Here is an 18,361-nt window from a genome sequence, read left to right as displayed (position 1 = left end):
ACACCATGAAGCAGTGCACGGTCTCCCTGAGAAACCTTCATGGCAAACTGTACCAGGGTTGCAAAGCATCTGTGAATTCAAAAAGAGTTGGTAAAAGAGAGCTACAATTGGATGTGTCCATAAAAACACTTAGATATCCATGAAAATGATATGAAATTTCTGTGAAACCATTTATGCGAGCTGCTGTGTGGCAGCCAACAGCCCGAAACCAAGGCACAGCCAAGCATGGCCCCATCATCACCTCTCCGCAGGACCAGGAACGAAATGGTCAAGCCAGCCACCAGAGCAGCTACCCCCCACCCCGCCAGGATGTCTGAAGAACATCCTGGAGGGGTGGGGAGAGGCAGGGGAGACGAGCTCAGGAGACTTCCATGGCAGCGTGGTCTGTGAGTGCCTCCTCAGACCTGTGCCACCTGTTGGGCATCCCACAGAGGGGGGGAAGTTGAATGAACCTCCCCGCTCTCTTCTACTCCAGTCCAGAGTTCTGAGGCCAGTAGGAGGGAAGGGAACAAACCCTGAGGGGTCTTTAAGGGCTGGACCTGCTCTCCCTGATACCCACAGCTGCAAAATAAAGACATTAGTGTATACACGTGTCTATTAAAAATATGTTTGTATCCCTCCCCCCCCCCCGTACTGTCCACAAAAACCCTTTTTAGAGGTTGGCAGCTCTGCTCTGCACCTATCTTTCAGTATGGAGTGAATTATAAACAAGCACATTCAGCAGCTTAACCTTTTAGAGGATGGTGCCCTGGTTCCCACTGCAGTCTGTATACAAGTCATCCAAATTTGTTGCTTTGACGGCTTCCTATGTCCCTGTGTTGGTGGAAAGTGCATCAGTAATTAGACTTTTGGATGTGGAACCAGCTATTCTCACAACTGAGCAACAACAATAATCATTGCTCCCACTCCCTGCCCCCCAACTAAATGGACTCAACTAATAATTTAGCAACAAAAATAACACTTGGCCCCTTCAACCCACCCCACCTCACCAGGTGTAAAAAAATGTCAGGCTAGAGAGTCTGAGATATTATAATTCTGCAATCAGCTCTGGCTCCAATTACATCTGACAGACTCCGTTCCGGATGAAGTGGGTTTTAGTCCATGGAAGCTTTTGCCACAGTAAATTATTAGTCCTTGAGGTGCCACAAAACTCTTTATTGTATGTGCTGCAAGATGCTTGGCATCTTATTGACCAGCTGGTGGTGTAATGGGCAACAGGAGAAGAGGCAAAGATCAAGCAGGACTCTCAAGAACAACCGACAGTATCAATACTGGTTCTAGTTAGTCCTTTTTGAACCTTTTGGCTGCCTATCATTGTCTTACTGCTGTTGTGTTAATTCTGATTTCAGTATAGAAGGGTTTAAAAAAGAAGAAGCTTGACTAGCATTCTGCACAACATTATGAGCATGATGGAACATAATCTTTGTGCAGTTGTGCAAGAGCACTGTTGTGCAAGCACAAATATGGCACAAGTGAAGTGGCATAAGAGTGCAGTCGCACAGTCACACCACTCCATTTCTGCAGTTTTGCACAACTGTGTGAACGTGATGTTCCACTGAATTCATAACTTTGCACAGTATGTGAGCCATTTATATGCATATCTAGCATTCTTTTCAAGCTGATAAAAAATTACATTGTGAAAAGTAAGTGAAAAGTAAGTGAGATGGGGGCTTATATGAATATTCTGCCCCCAGGTCACTCGTGAGTATTAAAAAGGCCTCTAAATGCAGGCAATACTCTTTTCTTCTCCACCTCCACACCACCTTAAACTGCACAGAAAGGGCTAAATCTAGACCTTGCCCATCGTTTTCTACAATGGATGCCTGAGACAACTTGGAGTTCATCACCCACCTATAGTGCAGTGAAACACCGGCGGTTCAGCACCACCTGGACCACTGAATGTGTTTGAAACATCCCCCATGGTGGTGCAGAACAGGGCAGTTCCGCTCTGGGCTCAAAACTGTGCAACCACAGTTGTACCATGCTGCCTCAGCTTGTTCCAATGGAGGCAGCATCATGCAACTGGGGTTGCACAATTTTAAGATGGGAGAATAGCCCTGTTCAGCAACACTGTGAATGATGCTTCAGACACATGCAGCAGCATGGGCGGTGCTGAAACACCCAGGTTTCGTTGCACTTTATGTGGGTGACTGTTGGCAACCCTGGCTTTAAAAAGCAGGGGTTGCCAAGCACCTGGTAGACTGTGATCCATAGCTATTAGGCTGCACTTCAGTTATGTACCCCTGCCTTAACAAAATATAACTGATTAAAGGCCCTCACTCTTCAGTATTCATAATACAGCCGCTGTGGAGCACTCAATCAATAGAATTCTGCAGTGCAGTTGTTGCAATACAAGATTCTTAAAGCTAACCATTCCTTTCTCTTGAGGAAGTACAGTAATCCTTGCTCTAATCCGGGGCAAGAAGGCTTCCTCTGTAGCAAGAAGCCCTTCCTTCAGAGGAAGTTTCTACCAGAGGAAGGACATTTGCAAGATTTGGCCCTAGATTACAAAGAACAGATATCATGACTATTGATATGATTTGAGGAATAGCAAAGTGCTCCGTTCCATCTGAACTTAGGCGGCAGTTATGCAAACAGAAACACCAGGGGTGTAACGAGGCTGGAGTGGGCCCAGAGACAAAATTTTGAAATGGGCCCCTTGCTGATACACACACACTCACTTCACATGTGACTTGCCTCTGGGGGGCCCCTCGAGGTGTGGGGGCCCCCAGGCAGCCGCCTCCCCTTGCCTAATGGTAGTTACGCCCCTGAGAAACACAGATAACATTTTCCTAAGTAGTCCAGCACTAGGAAGGAAGCCGCATTCAGAAGAACAAGAGGCTGCTGATGTCCTGCATTGCAGTCTGGGATTACATCACAGCTTGCACTATTCAAGAAACAGACCCCTTGCTTTCCCCCCAGGTGTTCAGGACTCCCTACACAGACATTCTAAAGATTATGTTTAGGTTGGGAGTGGAGCCAGCTTCCGACCACATACGTGCCTTCATTTGCTATGGACACTAAAGACTTGAAAAGGGCTCAATATACCTCAATCGGAGGATCATTCCATACTTGAACAAATCCCTGCTGCCATGCCAAGGCTAGCAATTGCCCAGATGAAAAGTTTTCAGATGGTGTCCCAGGGGACTCCTGAAAGCTTATCAGGGGTTCTTCATGGAGCGGCTCAGCAATGGCACACAAGCATCACTGAAAGACAGCATCTTCACAATTTCAAACCTTGACAGGGGAGTGATGGATATGCTCAGGTTACAGATCACATGCTTGTGTCACACAGAGCAACAGTGAGGCCACAGATCTCGTCAGTGTCCTTCAGGAGCTGAGTGTGCATCCCAAAACAGGCCTTCCCAAATCCCCTGCCATGTGTAGGAGTTTGGGGGTGGATGCTCGGAAGTTCCACAGCAGAGAAGTCAATGTGGGAAGCATTCCCTGGATGTAAACAGTTTGAAAACCACTGGCCCGAACCCATGAGCTATTTCCCCCCAGCCAATTACCACCTGCAAAAAGAGGCATTGTTTGCTGCAACAGCCATTCATGGGAACATTGTGAAAGGGTGGCTGGGAAGAGCAAGTGCAAGCTCCTTCGCAGTTAATCTTTGTATTTGCAAGGCCCTAGGCTGTGTTCCCCAAACAGTCTGCGCAAAGCACTAGCCTGGTGCAATTTAATGAGGCTTGCACCTGCACTGTGAGCTCCCTGGCCCTTATCCTACAACCGGTTACGCATTCATGGTCCCATTCAAATCTGTATAAGCAAGTTCAGCAATGAGGCCTTGATCCTCCAAGCTATGGATACTTAATAACAAAGGTTTCTCAAACAGGCCAGCGTTTACTGCAAGAAGCTGCTGCAGTTCTCAAACTTTTTCCCCCTCTGTTTTGTTTTATTTACTTAAACTGTACACAAATGTAAAATACTCCAACAGCAAATCTAAGTGAAAGTTGTCTGGTATTTAAATTATTATGGAACAGATCCTACAAGGGACTTTATTAAATAAACAACTTTTTTAAAGGATGCACATCTTGTAAGGTATGCTATGATTGATGGCATTGAAAAGACACTGACCCAAACACAATGGAATCCATTTTGTACCCTGAAAAAATTGGTAGGCCTCACAGGAGATTGTTCAGTATCATTACATTATATATAGATATATGATGGCCTTGCCATCTGATAAAAATTACAATTAATATGTTGGCCTCTTTGGTTCCAAAATTGTATGTATAATACATTTCACTGTATCCATTATTCTTTTTTCCCCTTTTTCTTTTCTTTTCTTTTCTTTTTTTTTTTTGCTGCTACAAAAATAACCTTTTTTTTCTTCAAATGGCAGTCTCTTTTGACTAAGTCATGCAACTACATCAGTGCAAACATGAAAAGCAATCATTCGCTTTTAAAAAAAGAAGCAAAAGATTTAATTTCAAGTATAAAAAAAATATAAAAAAATGTCATCTCATTTCAGTCCAGTTTCACCTAGTATGGGTCGACACTTTAAATTGCATAGCTCATGCGGCACTTGTTTTTTTAACCTAGAGACAGTGAGCAAAGAGAAGTGCACCATCAAGTACCAACCATTCAAGGCGTTGAAATCTGCAAGTGCTATAAAAACGTGCATTCAAACAGTTTGTGAGTACTATGCTATAGCATGGCTTTCTCAGCTCTGTAGCCATGCTTGACACGTTCTGGGAGGGAAACTGGAACAAAATATCCTCTCCATCCCACCCCCCCAAATCTGCGAAATGTTCCTTGCCTGTTACAAAATGCATTGCATCTCTCTCTCTCTCCCTCTCAGAAATGTATCCACGTGACTGTAATTCCTCTTTAGGGTTCATCGGTTTACTTGTGATATCACTGGCTTCTCTACTCCCTGTTCTCCTCCCCAACTGCACCAAACACGCTCTGCTGAATTCCCTGCCATGGAATACAAATTGCAACTTTTGGTACTGCCATTGTTCTGAGCACATGAAAACTGTAATGTGAAGAGTGAACAAAATGGGAACAGGATGAACCAACAACCCATTTTTAGATGACATAACAGGATAGCAATCCATGTGGGGTGGGGACAGGAGAATCTAGTGGCCTGTTAAAGCATGAAATCATACGTCATTCAGAACAACACAGTAGCCATGTTTATGTTAAGTTCATGGCACTTGCTTAGGTATATTTCTCTCTCTTTCCCTCTCTTACACACACACACACACACACACACACACACACACACAGGTTTTATCAGTATTCTACACCAGAAGTGCTATAGGCTAGTTGTGATTTGTTAAAATTACATTTAACCTCAATAGGAAGGACTTGCTTGCTTTAAGCAGAGAGCTTATGCTTCCTTTTTAGACCTTAGAGGTGGTGGTGTTCTATTGAACATTTGGTCACTTTAATACATGAGAATACATTAAGCTGTTTTCTTTTCTTGCACTTCATAATGATTTCACTCCAAACACGGCTGGCCTACAGAAGAAATGGCTACTGGCCCAATCACTTTGATCACTGGCAGACATTTTATTCCCTTCCTTTGACTCGCTTCCCTCCCTCAAGCTGCTTAAGTGAGACTGCGTGTGCGTGTCTCTGCGTGTATGTGCCTGTGTCCTTGGGTGTGTGGGTGGGATTAAGGTACTTTATAGCATTAGTTTATAAGTGGTAGCATATTTTAGTGTCTGAGATCCACAAACTGCCACTGTCCTGACAACAAAGTGAAATGATATATATCTTTGTTGTTATTATTGCTGTTGCTGCTGTCTCTGCAGTGACTTAACATCCATGCCTGGAAGGAAGAAACACAGCAAAACACCCTCCAGTTCCTTTCATTGTGGAAATGTTCTCACCCCACCATGTCCTCTCCCCTTTCAAGCACACCCTCCAAATCAGGCGCAGCCACATTCTTCCACAATCATATTGGGAACGTCCCTTTTCACGATGTTGTATTCATCATCGAAGTACAGCATGGACATTGTGCTAAGTTTGGTTGGGATGCAACAGGAGCTCACGGTGCCGGGGTTCAGTCCTCGCATGCGGTACTGATTCACTACTGCAGTGTGAAAAGAGGAAGCTGAGCCCGGGACGCCAGCCAAATAGGCCGGGCAGCTCCCTTCACAGTAATTCCCATTGTAACCCAATGGCGCTATGATCCAGTCATTCCATCCAATGAGTCTGAAGTCAATGTAAAACTGTTGCCTGCAACATAAATTGGTCCTGCCATCACACTCCAGGCCTCTTTTCCGGATTCTGTGTTTATTGTTGGCCAGTCGGGCTTGCACCACTAAAAAAGGCCGGTGAGATTCATCTCCGGGGTCCACATAAATTGGCAGCACGGAATATTCTTCACAGCCTTCGCATTGAACATCCAAATTCAGTCTCCTTTCGCCTTTCTCAAACAGAGCTTGGATTGCTTCTGTCATGGGAAATGTGTGCCAACCACTTCTTTTGAGATCAACTTTCTTTTCAACCACATTCCACTTGTTGCTAGTGTCCGAGTCTTGGAAATACACTTTGACTCTTACTTTCCGCCTACTGCCTTTCTCCAAGACATATGGAAGCAGCTTCAAGTAAAGCCACAGACTGGCTTGAACTACAAACAAGTTCTGATTCCCTTCATTGGAAATGAAGAAATAGAGACGGACTCTGGAGGAGGCCAAGTCATCTAGGATATAAGGGAAGAGAAATAATGTGGTTAAGTTCAAAAGAATGGTGTGTGGGTTTTTTTAATAAAGAAATGTTTGCATAACTTAAAATACAAAGAATAACAAATAAATAACCAAAAAAGATAGGTTTATTAATTATACATTGCCAGTGGACTAAGTGGATGAATCAGTATTAGAAATCTACTATAAAGTGAGTTCCCAGAGAGAAACTAATCAGGCTATAGGTGAAAATGCCAGAGTCTTAGAAATCAGTATACAAGCAATTACAGTCAGATATATTGAGAGTCATGAAAGGAATCCTGTGAGCACCTGGATAAGTGCTAATTAGTTTTTTAAAAGTGTTGGCCTAGCAAAAGCAGCCTTCATGGATAATTTTCCCAGAAAGCAGGGGGTTGTTAACAATCAGGGAACATTTTGCCGAGAAAGGATTTAGTTACAATTTCGATGCACTGTAATCTCACCCAGCTGCTTCTTGGCTCTTGGAAAACACAAGCACTTAACTAGTCTGATGAACTAAGGCCTGGTTCTTACTGGAGTATTGAAACCTGTGTACATTTAAGAATGCAGGTAGGGGCTCATACAACTGAACATCTTTTTGTACCAAGAAACATTTGATTCTGTGAGCCTGCAGTCTAAAGTGGTACCACCCAGACACTGATTTATTCCTCAGTGACAATGCAGTCTAAAGTATATTCTGCTCCTGGAAGATTTAAAACTATGGAGCTAAAAGTGGTTAAAAGTTGAGTACCATTAAACCTCACTGATTTTGGTGGGGTTTATTAAGCACATTCTGGATTGCAGCTGACATTTTTCATGGAAGGTTAAAAGAAGAAACCAGATGCTATAGCAGTATCCTGCTGCCTTCTAGCTCTTAATGTATATATTTATAAGAGCAATAAATGCAAGAAGATGACACATAGGACACTAGTATCTAGCGAACCAAATATTTGTGACCCAAAGCTAGCAATTTTACATACACTTACTTCACTCCATCCCATTGAAATCAATACTTCTAAGTAGGGATGCATAGGATCAGGCTGATTCATTCAATATACTTTATTCAATACAAGATTCTTCCTTCAATTCCACTTAACTCGATATACTAGAAGCAGAAACTTCAGTGCTGACATTATGAACTAGAACCATTAAATCTTTGTGGCTTAGGCCCAATTCATACAATTCCATTTAATCAGTTCTCATTATATTCTTTCAATAACACTTCATAATTATCTAATGGACAGGTATGTCAAGCCAGTGCTTTCTGTTTCTTAATAGATGTTCTTAACCAGTACGCCCTGATGTACTGGAGTATTCTTTTCATAGGTTACAAAAATCTTCTAGGAATCAGATATTGTACTAATCTGTATTTTGCATGGTGAAAAGAATACTCCTTGTATCCCATTGTTACCTGTACATTATTGCATGTGTATCAACCCATGCCATTTGCCTGCCTGTCCTACAGACACGCAAGGCATAGCTATAATTTACATACAACATGGAAACTTGTGAACATGAACAGCAGCTAATAAGCAAATCAACACAGGATCACATTAGAATCAATAAAAGCATAATAAGTACAGTGAGGAGAAAGAGGTGATGAGAACTAAATGATCTAACTAAGGGTTTCTCAAACTTGGCTACCCAGAAGTTGTTGGGCTACCACGCCTATCATCCCCAGACTATGGCCATTGTGGCTGGGGATGATGGGAGCTGTAGTTCAACAGCATCTAAGGATCCATTTGAAAACCCCTGATCTAACAGATTCACTCATTTTTCCATTTCTCCATTCACCCAGTGTATACATGCATCTATCCATCCACCCATCTATTTCCCTAAGCATTCATTTATTGCAGTGGTTTCCAAACTTCTTGCCTTGGGGCAATGCTTACCACATTAGCTCATCTGCTGAGGACCCCCGGATATCTGCCAAGGACCCCTAACACACTGCAGTGGGCACAATCTAAGGCACACATGTGGCTCTTACAGGACACTGGCCAGGACTGTTAGCCCTCACCATTGCCCTGTGAGTGCAACTCAGAACACACCCAACATTCTCCTGTGGCTGCATACTGCAGAAGGAGCCAGGAGATCAAAAGTGGTGGCCAAGCTGGTCCACCATTGCTGATCTTCTTATTGAAGGATCCCTGGAAAATATACAAGGAGCCTCAAGTTTCCCAGAAGTTGAAAACCACTGATATTTTGTTTACACTAGTGAGTTGGTGGAGGAACTGAGGGATAGATAGACAAAATGTTCTGGTAAATGAATTGGCAGACCACCTTAAGTGGCACAGTGGGCAAATGCTTTACTAACAAGCAGAAGGTTGCCAGGTTTGAATCCACGCTGGCACTATATCAGGCAGCAGTGATATAGGAAGATGTTGAAAGGCATCATCTCATACTGCACAGGAGGAAGCAATGGTAAACCATCCTGTATTCTAAGCCACAGGGCTCTGTGGGCGCCAGGAGTTGAAACTGACTCAACGGCACACTTTACCTTTAAATGAATTGGCAAACTTCAAAGTAATTAGCTTCAGAGGTGCAGATACAAAATTCAAAACAAAGAAGGAAAAGAGGAATAGATGTGTTACAGGACATGTGGATAAAGAGATACTTTATATGGGAATCTTTCTAGATGGCTGGTAGACTGGTGATATTTCAGATGGACAGATGAATAAGAATCCAAAATAATAACTTCAGCAGCTAAATTAATTGCTAGGGATGGATGGATGGATACAATGCTATAAAGAACAGAAGGACACAATGCTAGGAAATAGTAGCAAGATGGGTAAGATAGACAAAGATATAAGGTGAATATATGTGAATGAACAAATGAGAGAAAGAGGGATGCATGTAAAAACCAAATGAATGTATAGAAGAATGGATGGCATCATTGAGTGGGCATGAACAAATTAAGAACACATGGCATGTCTATGTTAGCAAAGAGGGTGTCAGGGCAGATGTGCAGCAGAGAGTTTGGATGGTAAGAAGGAATAAAAGACTATGAGACTGAGTGAAATGATGAAGCAGAAGGAAGTGGTAAGCAGAAGTAGTGGGTCTGATGGAAAGATAGAAAAGCGGATGAGCAGAAAAGTGTATCAAATGGAACACAAACAGGATGGACAGGTGTACACATATATACAGAGGTCACTGACTGGTATTGCAAGCAGGTATAGGAGGAGATTAATAGATGGGCACACAGGTGGGTGGGGCAGGCAGATGGTTGCAGAAGAGGTGAGAATGGACCACTGGATGAAGAGAAAAAGTCACACAAGGTTAGGGATGGGAGGGTAGATATGTCTGCATGACACTGGAACACGGAGGGTGTGGAACGTAAGAAGGTGGATTAGACGAGAAGATATGGGTTCCATGAGAAATAGTGAATGAGTGGTGGGAAGGATATGCACATGCATGAGTGCAGTGGAGGTGTTTGATTGTAGCATGCACACATGTATATCCTGTAGGAAGGAAAGGGAGATATCTGGCATTTAGGGCCCTTAGAATGGATGGATGCATGCATGCATGAACGGAGCTTCATAGTTGATGTGCTGATATAAGGAATAGTTCAATGAAGAAGTGCACTGACAGTAGCAAGTAGTGCAGATGAATAAATGGTGTGGGCTTGGTAAGTGGATGGATGGATGGATGGGTGAGTGAGTGGATGGATGGATGGATGGATGGATGGGACACAGGGTGCACACTGGTCTAGGTGGATGGTGTACAGTTCAGCAAGACAAAGAATCGGTATACAAGACCAACTGGCTAATGCAAAGTGGCTAGGCCAGACAGAATCAAAAAAGAGATTTACAAACCAAAGAAGCAGGAATATGGCTTGCAGGGCAAAGAAATGAATGGGAGTGGTGGGTGGTGGGATAAACCAACAGGTAATGGGACTGCAGATCAGAAGGCTGCAAATGGGATAACATAGGATAGGATAGCAGAGGTAAAGGACAACTTGGGCAGGAAAAGCAATGGGAGACAGGAGGTCTCCAACTCCTTATGAGTTGGAGAGCATTATATTTCGGGAGGCAGCCCCCAGAGGCGAGCGATGGGTTTGGCAGGAGGTCGAGAAGGAAGGCGGGATGCTTAGGGCCTGCAGACGCAGGAGGGCAGGTGATGGGCGTGCGGGTGGCCCACCTGTCTCGGCGAAGCTGATGATCTCGGAGATCTGCTCGTGGGCCGGGGGCCCCGCGCTCGCCTGCCCGTCCAGGCTGGGGATCTCGACGCGGCCGTCGTCGCGCACCTTGCCGGCGTGCAGCTTGCGCAGCGCCGTGACCATGGCCGCCTTGGGCACGGCGTGGGTGATGTTGGGCCGGTCGCGCATCTGGAGGCGGCTCAGGATGTGCCTCTTGACGGCCTCCAGGAACTCGCTGTCCACCGTGCCGGGCTCCTCTGGGGGCCGCCGGAAGCCGCACGAGGTGCAAGTGTCCTGGGGGGCGGCTCCAGGAGGGGTCGGCGAGGCTCCGGCGCCCAGCACCAGCCAGCAAGCCGCCGCCAGCAGCAGCAGCAGGGCGGCCAGGGCCCCCCTCCGAGCCGCCCCGTCCATGCCGATCGCCAGGCAGTGCCGCTCGCGGGCTGGGAGCTGAGCCGCGGGATGGCCGAGTGGGGCGCGCCGAGCTCAAGGGGGCGGGTGAGCGCCAGGAGGGGAGACGGGGCGCTATCTTGGGGGCACGGCGGGCTCAGTCAAGGGGTCTCCGCGGCGCCGGCGAGCAGCTTGGCCAAGAGCGATGGGGGGAGTTCAGCCGAGAGGCTGCGGGGCGGGGGAAAGCGGGGCGATCCGGACAGCTGATTCCCCTCCGCGCAGCCGGAGTCCCCCTGCCGCCTGGTCCAGTCACTTGCTCACGGGCATCTCCGAGGCGGGCAGCTCCTTCTTCATGATTGCAGCGCTTCGCCTCTAGCCAGGCAGAGTCCAGCCAAAAGCGGACAGGGGGCGGGGAGAAGGGCGATCTTTTTTAGTCCAGAGTCATCGGGGGGCCAAAGGGGAGGGGGAAGGTGGGGTGGCAGATTGAAAGTCAATCCAATTTATGGCGACGGGCGGGGCGGGGGGTGCACTCCAATCAATGAAGCCTCCCTTGGCTTCCCCACAAGAAGAGAGAGAGAAATCCAGTCCCCCGAAGCAGGGGTCCCTTGATGCGCTCCGCCGCCGCAGCTGTCCTCCTTGGCACGGTGGGCGCTCGCTCCCTCCAGCGTCCGCCGCAGCCTTTGGTCGTCTGCCTCGTGCAAAGCCAAGTTAACCTGGAGCTCCAAGCAAAGCGCGGGGAGCGCACGGGGGTGGGGGTGGGGGAGGGCGAAGAAGAGCCCAGTCCGATGATCCACAAAGGCGAGGAGGGCTCCCTTCCCCCCCAGCTTCTCTTGCTTGGGATCAAGCGGGGACTACAGTCCAGCCGATGGGGCCCCTTCCTAGGGGTCCCGCGAGCACGCAGCTGTCCACATTAAAGCCAAAGAAAGCCCCGGGAGCAGCAAGGCAAGCGCTCCAGACGCGACTCCCCAAATCTCAGCCGGGAGGTCCTGCTTCAGACTACTCGCTCTTAAGCCTCGCTCCTCTTTCTCCAAGAATCTCGCCACCCTTGTTATTTGGCACTGGGGTTTCCCGTGAGTAAGGACAGACCGAGCGTGCTGCCTCTTTCCGAAAGTTGATCTTTGTGCCTGGTTGTCTTTTCATTTATTTGCGCTCGCTCTCGCTCTCGCTCTCTCTCTCTCTGTGCTGAACCTGACGTTCCGCCTCCGATCGCCAAGTGGAAGGTCTCGGTTGGAGAAGCGCCTTGTTCCTCGTTTATCTGCCTCTAATCTCCTGGCGACGGGTTGCCCCCCCGCCCGCCTTTCTTTTTGACCTGCCAAATCACGACATTGGGCCACTTTTCTCCTGAAACTTTTATACAGAAGTTAAAACCACGTGGGAACTCCAACCTATAACAGACTAGGCGCCACAGGCTCCGCACTGTGGAGGAGATTAAGCATTTTGCCCCCAGGCTTCTGCAGCAACTTCCTGATGTGGAAATATTAACTATGCTGTTCCTTTAGCTACGCCCCCCCATCAGCCTTTAAATACACGCCCACACCACACACACAAACACACACTGCATGGGGGTTTAAAAGCTTCTGCCAGCGCAAAGGAGGTGTCCAAATAAAGCTTGCTGCAAAGCAATTAAGCTAACAAGCCACCATCTATTCAGGGGTGGTGGTCGAGAGCATTCCGCTCAGCCCACGTGAGGTGGCCTTAGACCAGCCACCTCTTTGCCTCATCTCCAAGACCCATCTGCAACAGGGAGGCAACCGTGCTAGCCTACCTTGCAAGGCTGCTGTAGGGACTGCTGAGGGCGCTGCACACTATTGAACGTTATTTGGCTGGGACCATATTTGGGAAGCAGTTTTAAGATACAGTCAGTAGTGGATGATTATATGCCCCCTTCTTTGTGCACACCTCAGTCTCTCTGCGCAGACAGCATTCTGATGGGATATGGAAGCAATTGCAGCCAGCAAGTAGGAGTCTATTTATTGGTTATGCTACTCTTCTTCCAAAGAGCTCGAAGAGTATGTGGTACTCCTCCCTTCTCATCTTATCACAATAATGACCCTGTGAGGTAGGTTAGGCTAAGAGCAAGTGACTGGCCCAATTTCAGCCTGTGAGCTTTATGGCTGAGTGAGGATTTGAACCTGACTCTCCTCAGGCCTGAGTCACCTTGAGTGGTGCAGCCGAGAAATGCTTGACTAACAAGCAGAAGGTTGCTGGTTTGATGTTCCACTGGTACTATATCGGGCAGCAGCAATATAGGAAGATGCTGAAAGGCATCATCTCATTCTGCATGGGAGGTGGCAATGGTAAACCCCTCCTGTATTCAACCAAAGAAAACCACAGGGCTCTGTGGGTGCCAGGAGTTGAAATCGACTTGAGAGCACACTTTACCTTTACCTCACCTTCCCAGGCCTAATTTTCTTACACTGCTGAACATGACCACCATGGGTCATGCATATTAGTTTCAATAGGTACTGTACCTGAAACCTGAGTTCCAATCCCAGTTCAGTCAGTTTCTCCTCTATAAAAATCACTACAATCACCTGCCAGATAGGATAAAAACTACAAGACCATAAAGTGTTTTGTCAGTGTTCAATCAAGAAGAATGTCCAAAGAAAATCTTACCCTTAAGGCCCATATATCCACAGGTTATATGAACAGCAAATGACAGGTGTGCTCTGGATCAATACTGGTATCTTCTTTCTGTAGAAATGTCTATATGTGTGAGCTATAAAAAGAGCACGGTCTGTATGCAGGACACACTTATTATTATTTATTTACACAGTCAGACAGGTGTTATTGACTGGTTTGTTTTATCCAGACATCGAGTCCTTCCCAAGGACCTGGGATGGCTGAATTTTATTGTCAATGTTGTTGCTGTTGTTATAGATATCATCGCAGAATATAGGCTGTTCCCAGTAAAGCTGCTTTTTTTAATTGGCTGATGGTGATTTCTGTGGCCCCTATGGAGTTGAGGTGCTCTTTGAGGTCTTTTGGAACTGCACCCAGAGCGCCAATTACCACGGGGATTATTTTGGTCTTTTTCTGCCACAGCCTTTCAATTTCAATTTGTAGATCAATTTCAATTTTTTATTATTATTATTATTATTATTATTATTATTATTATTATTCCTTATAAAGGCAATCCACTGAGTTGCCTTTATAAACTTTATCAAAGCTGTCTGGGCTTTTGGAGATAAACAGCTGCAATACCAGTGATTGGGGCTGCTACTAGGATTAGTTGCTCAGAATGATCAAAATGGTGTTTACCAGAGGCACACACCCTCTGCACTGATGAAGTGGATGATTGCGAGTGGAAAGGGAGAAACTAGGTGTTAAAAACACAGCACAATCCAACGGAGAGAGAACACAAATCGAGTTCATGGAGGCATGGCTATCAATGTGGCCACTAGTCTAGTGGCTATAAACCACCTCCAGCCTCCAAGGCAAGATGCCTCTGAATACCAGTTGGGGAGCAACAGCAGGAGAGAGGCAGGGGTGTTGCTATAATCGAATAAAATGAATGAATGAATGAATGAATGAAGGGATGGGTTGAAAGAACCAACAACCCCCCCCCCCAGCTCCTGAGGGGCCCCCTGCTCCACCCCTCACTATTTTCTTCATTATCTTCCTCACTCAGGGAGAGGGGAGATCTTGGCCCCCTCTCCCCAGAGGGCATGCCTGTGGGCTTCTGTGGGTATGTGATGGGCCACTGTGGAAATAGGATGCCGGACTATGTAGGCCTTGGGCCTGATCCAGCAGGGTTGTTCTTAGAGTTGCTTCTGGCGCCGGACCCTACCGTTTCCAGGCCAGCTAAGATTTGCCTCGCGAATGATGCTGCGGACGGGGTTTTATGCAAACAGAGGCAGAGGAGCGGTGGGGCGCGGGGGGGATAATTCCTAGTCTCCTAAAAGCTGAGTAGAGCTGCCTGGAAGATCGGAGGAGGGGGAGGAAGCGTGGAGGGAGAGAGAGAAAAGGCGAGAGGCTGGCTGCTGCCCTGCGCGCCTTCCTGCTTGTTGATATTCCGGGGACATTCTCCCTTTGGTGCTGCCTGTGGAGTGTTTTCTCATCGGGGAAATCCCTGGCTTTGAACAACTCCCTGTCCCCGCTCCCACCTCCCTGCTATCCAGCGCCCCTCCTTTTCTCCCTCTATCTAAGGATGGGAAGGCTTGGCCTGCTTGTGCCCTGGCATGGCAGTGCCTTGATTCAGTCCCTTTTGCTTGCATAGCGGAATCCTTAATAGGCAACAGCAGCAGCAGCAGCAGCGACGAGCTCCAAAGGACGGCGGAGAAAGAATGGCTGGGATGGAGCTCGCACCTGGCACTGCCAGTGGGAATCTTGCCCTTAGCCTGGGCAACAGGCCGCGGGGGGGGGGGCACACACACACACAGCGTCCCCAACACACCACCCACCAAGCGCAAGAAGCCAACTTTCTCTCGCACACACACGCGCGCGCGCAGAGGATACAAAGGCAACCGCTCGCTGAAGGCGGAACAAACGCGACACGCAGAGATCACTTTATAAAGCGAAAACACACACACACACACACACACACACACATAAACCTCTCTGGGAGGTAGAACCAAAATCGATTCCCAGGCAGGCATCAATAAGAAGAGCAAGAGCACAGCCCATCACACTGCGACAACCAGCCGGGCTGCACTGCCCTTGCTGCGTGCACGCAGCCCCAGTGCAGAAACTTGGGCATGGGGGCATCGGGAGCAGCAGCAAGCAGGGCGAGCTGGCCTTACGTGGCGGCCACATTGGGGACCGGTGGCTACTACACACGGATGCATCAGCAGCCGCGCGCACACACTCTCCAAAGTACTAGGAGTTTAAACTGATGCCTTTTTGATGATATTCCCTGACCCTTCCAACTTGACCGTGCTTTTGGGTGCTTTTTTTCATTTGGGACTGGAATCGCTTGACTCCCTCTGCTGCTCTCAGTGGGCCTGGAATCCGCCCAGGTATTACTTTTTGGAACTATATAGCATCCACACAAAGGAGTACCCTGCTCCCACCCTGCCTTAGTCGGCAGCACAACACAGGAGGCTGGGACGACACAGCACCAGTAAAGATCTTTCTCTTTCTCTCCCCGTCCCGTTAGGAGGACACCCAAAGGGCAGCAGTTTCCCCTCATGGTTGTGTAGGGAACCAGAACACACCAGAGAGAGCATATGAGAGAGAGAGAGAGACCCGTTGGATGGCACCTGCTAGGAGGGGTGGAAGAGGGTGGTGTCTCAAATACCCGCCCACTGCTGTCCCGTTTGCTCAGCTGCTGCGGGCAGGGCAGGGCAGGGCAGATGTCCTTCCCCTTTGGGCCTAAGCCTATGCTCAGATGGGGCGGGGGGTGTTTTACAGAGCAGGTGAAAGCAAGCGCTGCCAGCCGGGCACCGGCAACAGATAACCGCCCGGATCCCGGCGTACCACGGAGGCGGCAGGCTCTGGCATGGCAACTTTGGGCAAAGGGCGCCGCCTGTCGCTTAACGTTGGAAACGGGCCAGCTGGCCAAAGGCGCTTTTCCTTTCCTCCTTCTTAGCCGCCTTATGCCCGTAATTAAGGCTGCGCGCGCGCTCTCTCGCTCTCTCTCTCTCTCACATACACAGAGGCGCACGGGATGTCATTAAAATCCTGTAACCTTTTGAACACTTCCCTGCCCCCCTCATTCTAATTTAAACGTCTCTAGTTGACCCGTCGGCCTTCGACTGTTTACTCGGAAGTAAGTCCCCTCGGTGTGAGTGACTTGGAATACTTTAGGGCAGCAACCCAAATTAGGAGACTTTTTAATGAGTCTTTCAGAAAGAAAGAAAGAAAAAGAAAGAAAGAAAGAAAGAAAGAGGGCATTTCCTTCAGCTTGACTCTCCAGCTGAGAGGGAGCACCCGCCTCCTCCGCAACCGCGAAGCCAGGAAGGCAGGCAGCCCCTCCCTGAAGAGCTCCGCGGTCACTGTGTCAGAGGTACCACCTGCGTGAGGTAATTGGGTCAAGTGCTATGAGTGACCCTCCTCGCAGAAATCTGGGTTAATCTCCCATCTCCAGCTCAGATTTCTACCAGCCTGACAGTCACAGCTTAGAATGCCGCTGATCAGAAGCTGCTTAAGGCGATCTTCTGCCTGCAGCAACGTTTCGGCTTGCTACCCTCCTTGCCTCGCGCTTTGAGAGCCCTGGGCTCTCCTCTCCATTCCTACTATCGGTTGAGGCCTGGGGACTAGAGTGGCGAGAAAGAAGGGGTGGCAAATCTGAATGCTGTGGCATTCTGCGCATAGACATTTTCATAGGAATTTAGGTGCCCATTTGTGAGGTACATGAGAAGAGCCCCACTAGACAGGGGCAGAGGCATTCTTGCCCCTGGACTTGGGGGCCAAAGTCCAGGGCCACCACAGCCCCTGGGGCCCCCCAAATACTCTTTAGACTGTCCCGGGTGGAGTAGTCACCTAGCTGACCATGATAATGCTTAATTGGGGGCGGGCCTCCAAAGGCCTTTAGGTTCAGGCTCCAAAATTACCTAGGTGCACTTCTGTACAGGGGCAGTCTTTCCACAAGGCCAAGGCAAGGTGGCCTCATAGAACCAGCTGTAGGGAGGGTTGCAAAGAGCAGCAAACAGGAGGCCCCTGCCACCACAGGTGCCACCCCACCACCCACAGATGCCACCCTGCCTGACCCACTAGGGCACACTGTTCATTTCCCCCTCTTTGCCTCACTGAGGCACATCTCTTCTTTCTCCTATCCCCAACCTGAGCTAGGTATGCCCATGTCTGGCTGGTGGCATAATCTAAGTGCTCTCATCTGTTGCCATTGGCCTCAGAATGCTGAGCACCCACCCGCAGTTGAGGAGGCAGCACATTTTCCTTTGCCACAGGCAGCAAACTTCTCACTATATCATTCAAACCTCTCTCACTATTCTTCACCATAGCCCCTCAGTTACCTCCCAGGAACATGTATTATTCAGTGGCATACTGGCCATGGCGATTCTGTTAAGCTACTGCAGCTGACAGGCACGGATAGACCTCTCCATTAAATTTTTTGATTCTCCTTTTAAAGCCATCTAAACTTGTGGGCCATCATCACATCTTATGGCAACCAAGTCCATACATTCATTAGGCATTGTATGAAAATATATGCTGTTGTGTTGGTCCTGAATCTCCTGCCACTCAGTTTCATTCTAGTATTATGCTCCAAAATCACTATTGTAAC

At 47.9% G+C, this 18,361-nt stretch overlaps 1 protein-coding gene across 1 annotated transcript; it reads right to left on the bottom strand.

Annotated features, from left to right (window-relative positions):
- Window positions 1-3,984: 3,984 nt before the first annotated feature.
- On the bottom strand, window positions 3,985-12,639 carry INHBB (inhibin subunit beta B). Its single transcript, XM_053285888.1, has 2 exons — window positions 10,794-12,639; window positions 3,985-6,658 (listed from the first exon to the last, which is right to left on the bottom strand). The coding sequence occupies exons 1-2, from the start codon at window positions 11,200-11,202 to the stop codon at window positions 5,883-5,885; spliced, it is 1,185 nt and encodes a 394-aa protein (XP_053141863.1). The 5' UTR covers window positions 11,203-12,639; the 3' UTR covers window positions 3,985-5,882.
- Window positions 12,640-18,361: the final 5,722 nt, after the last annotated feature.

This window comes from Hemicordylus capensis, chromosome 1 (assembly GCF_027244095.1).
Source record: "Hemicordylus capensis ecotype Gifberg chromosome 1, rHemCap1.1.pri, whole genome shotgun sequence".
Classification (NCBI taxonomy): Eukaryota; Metazoa; Chordata; class Lepidosauria; order Squamata; family Cordylidae; genus Hemicordylus; species Hemicordylus capensis.
Note: the sequence above shows the minus strand (reverse complement) of the source record. Positions and strands in the feature narration are given on the sequence as shown.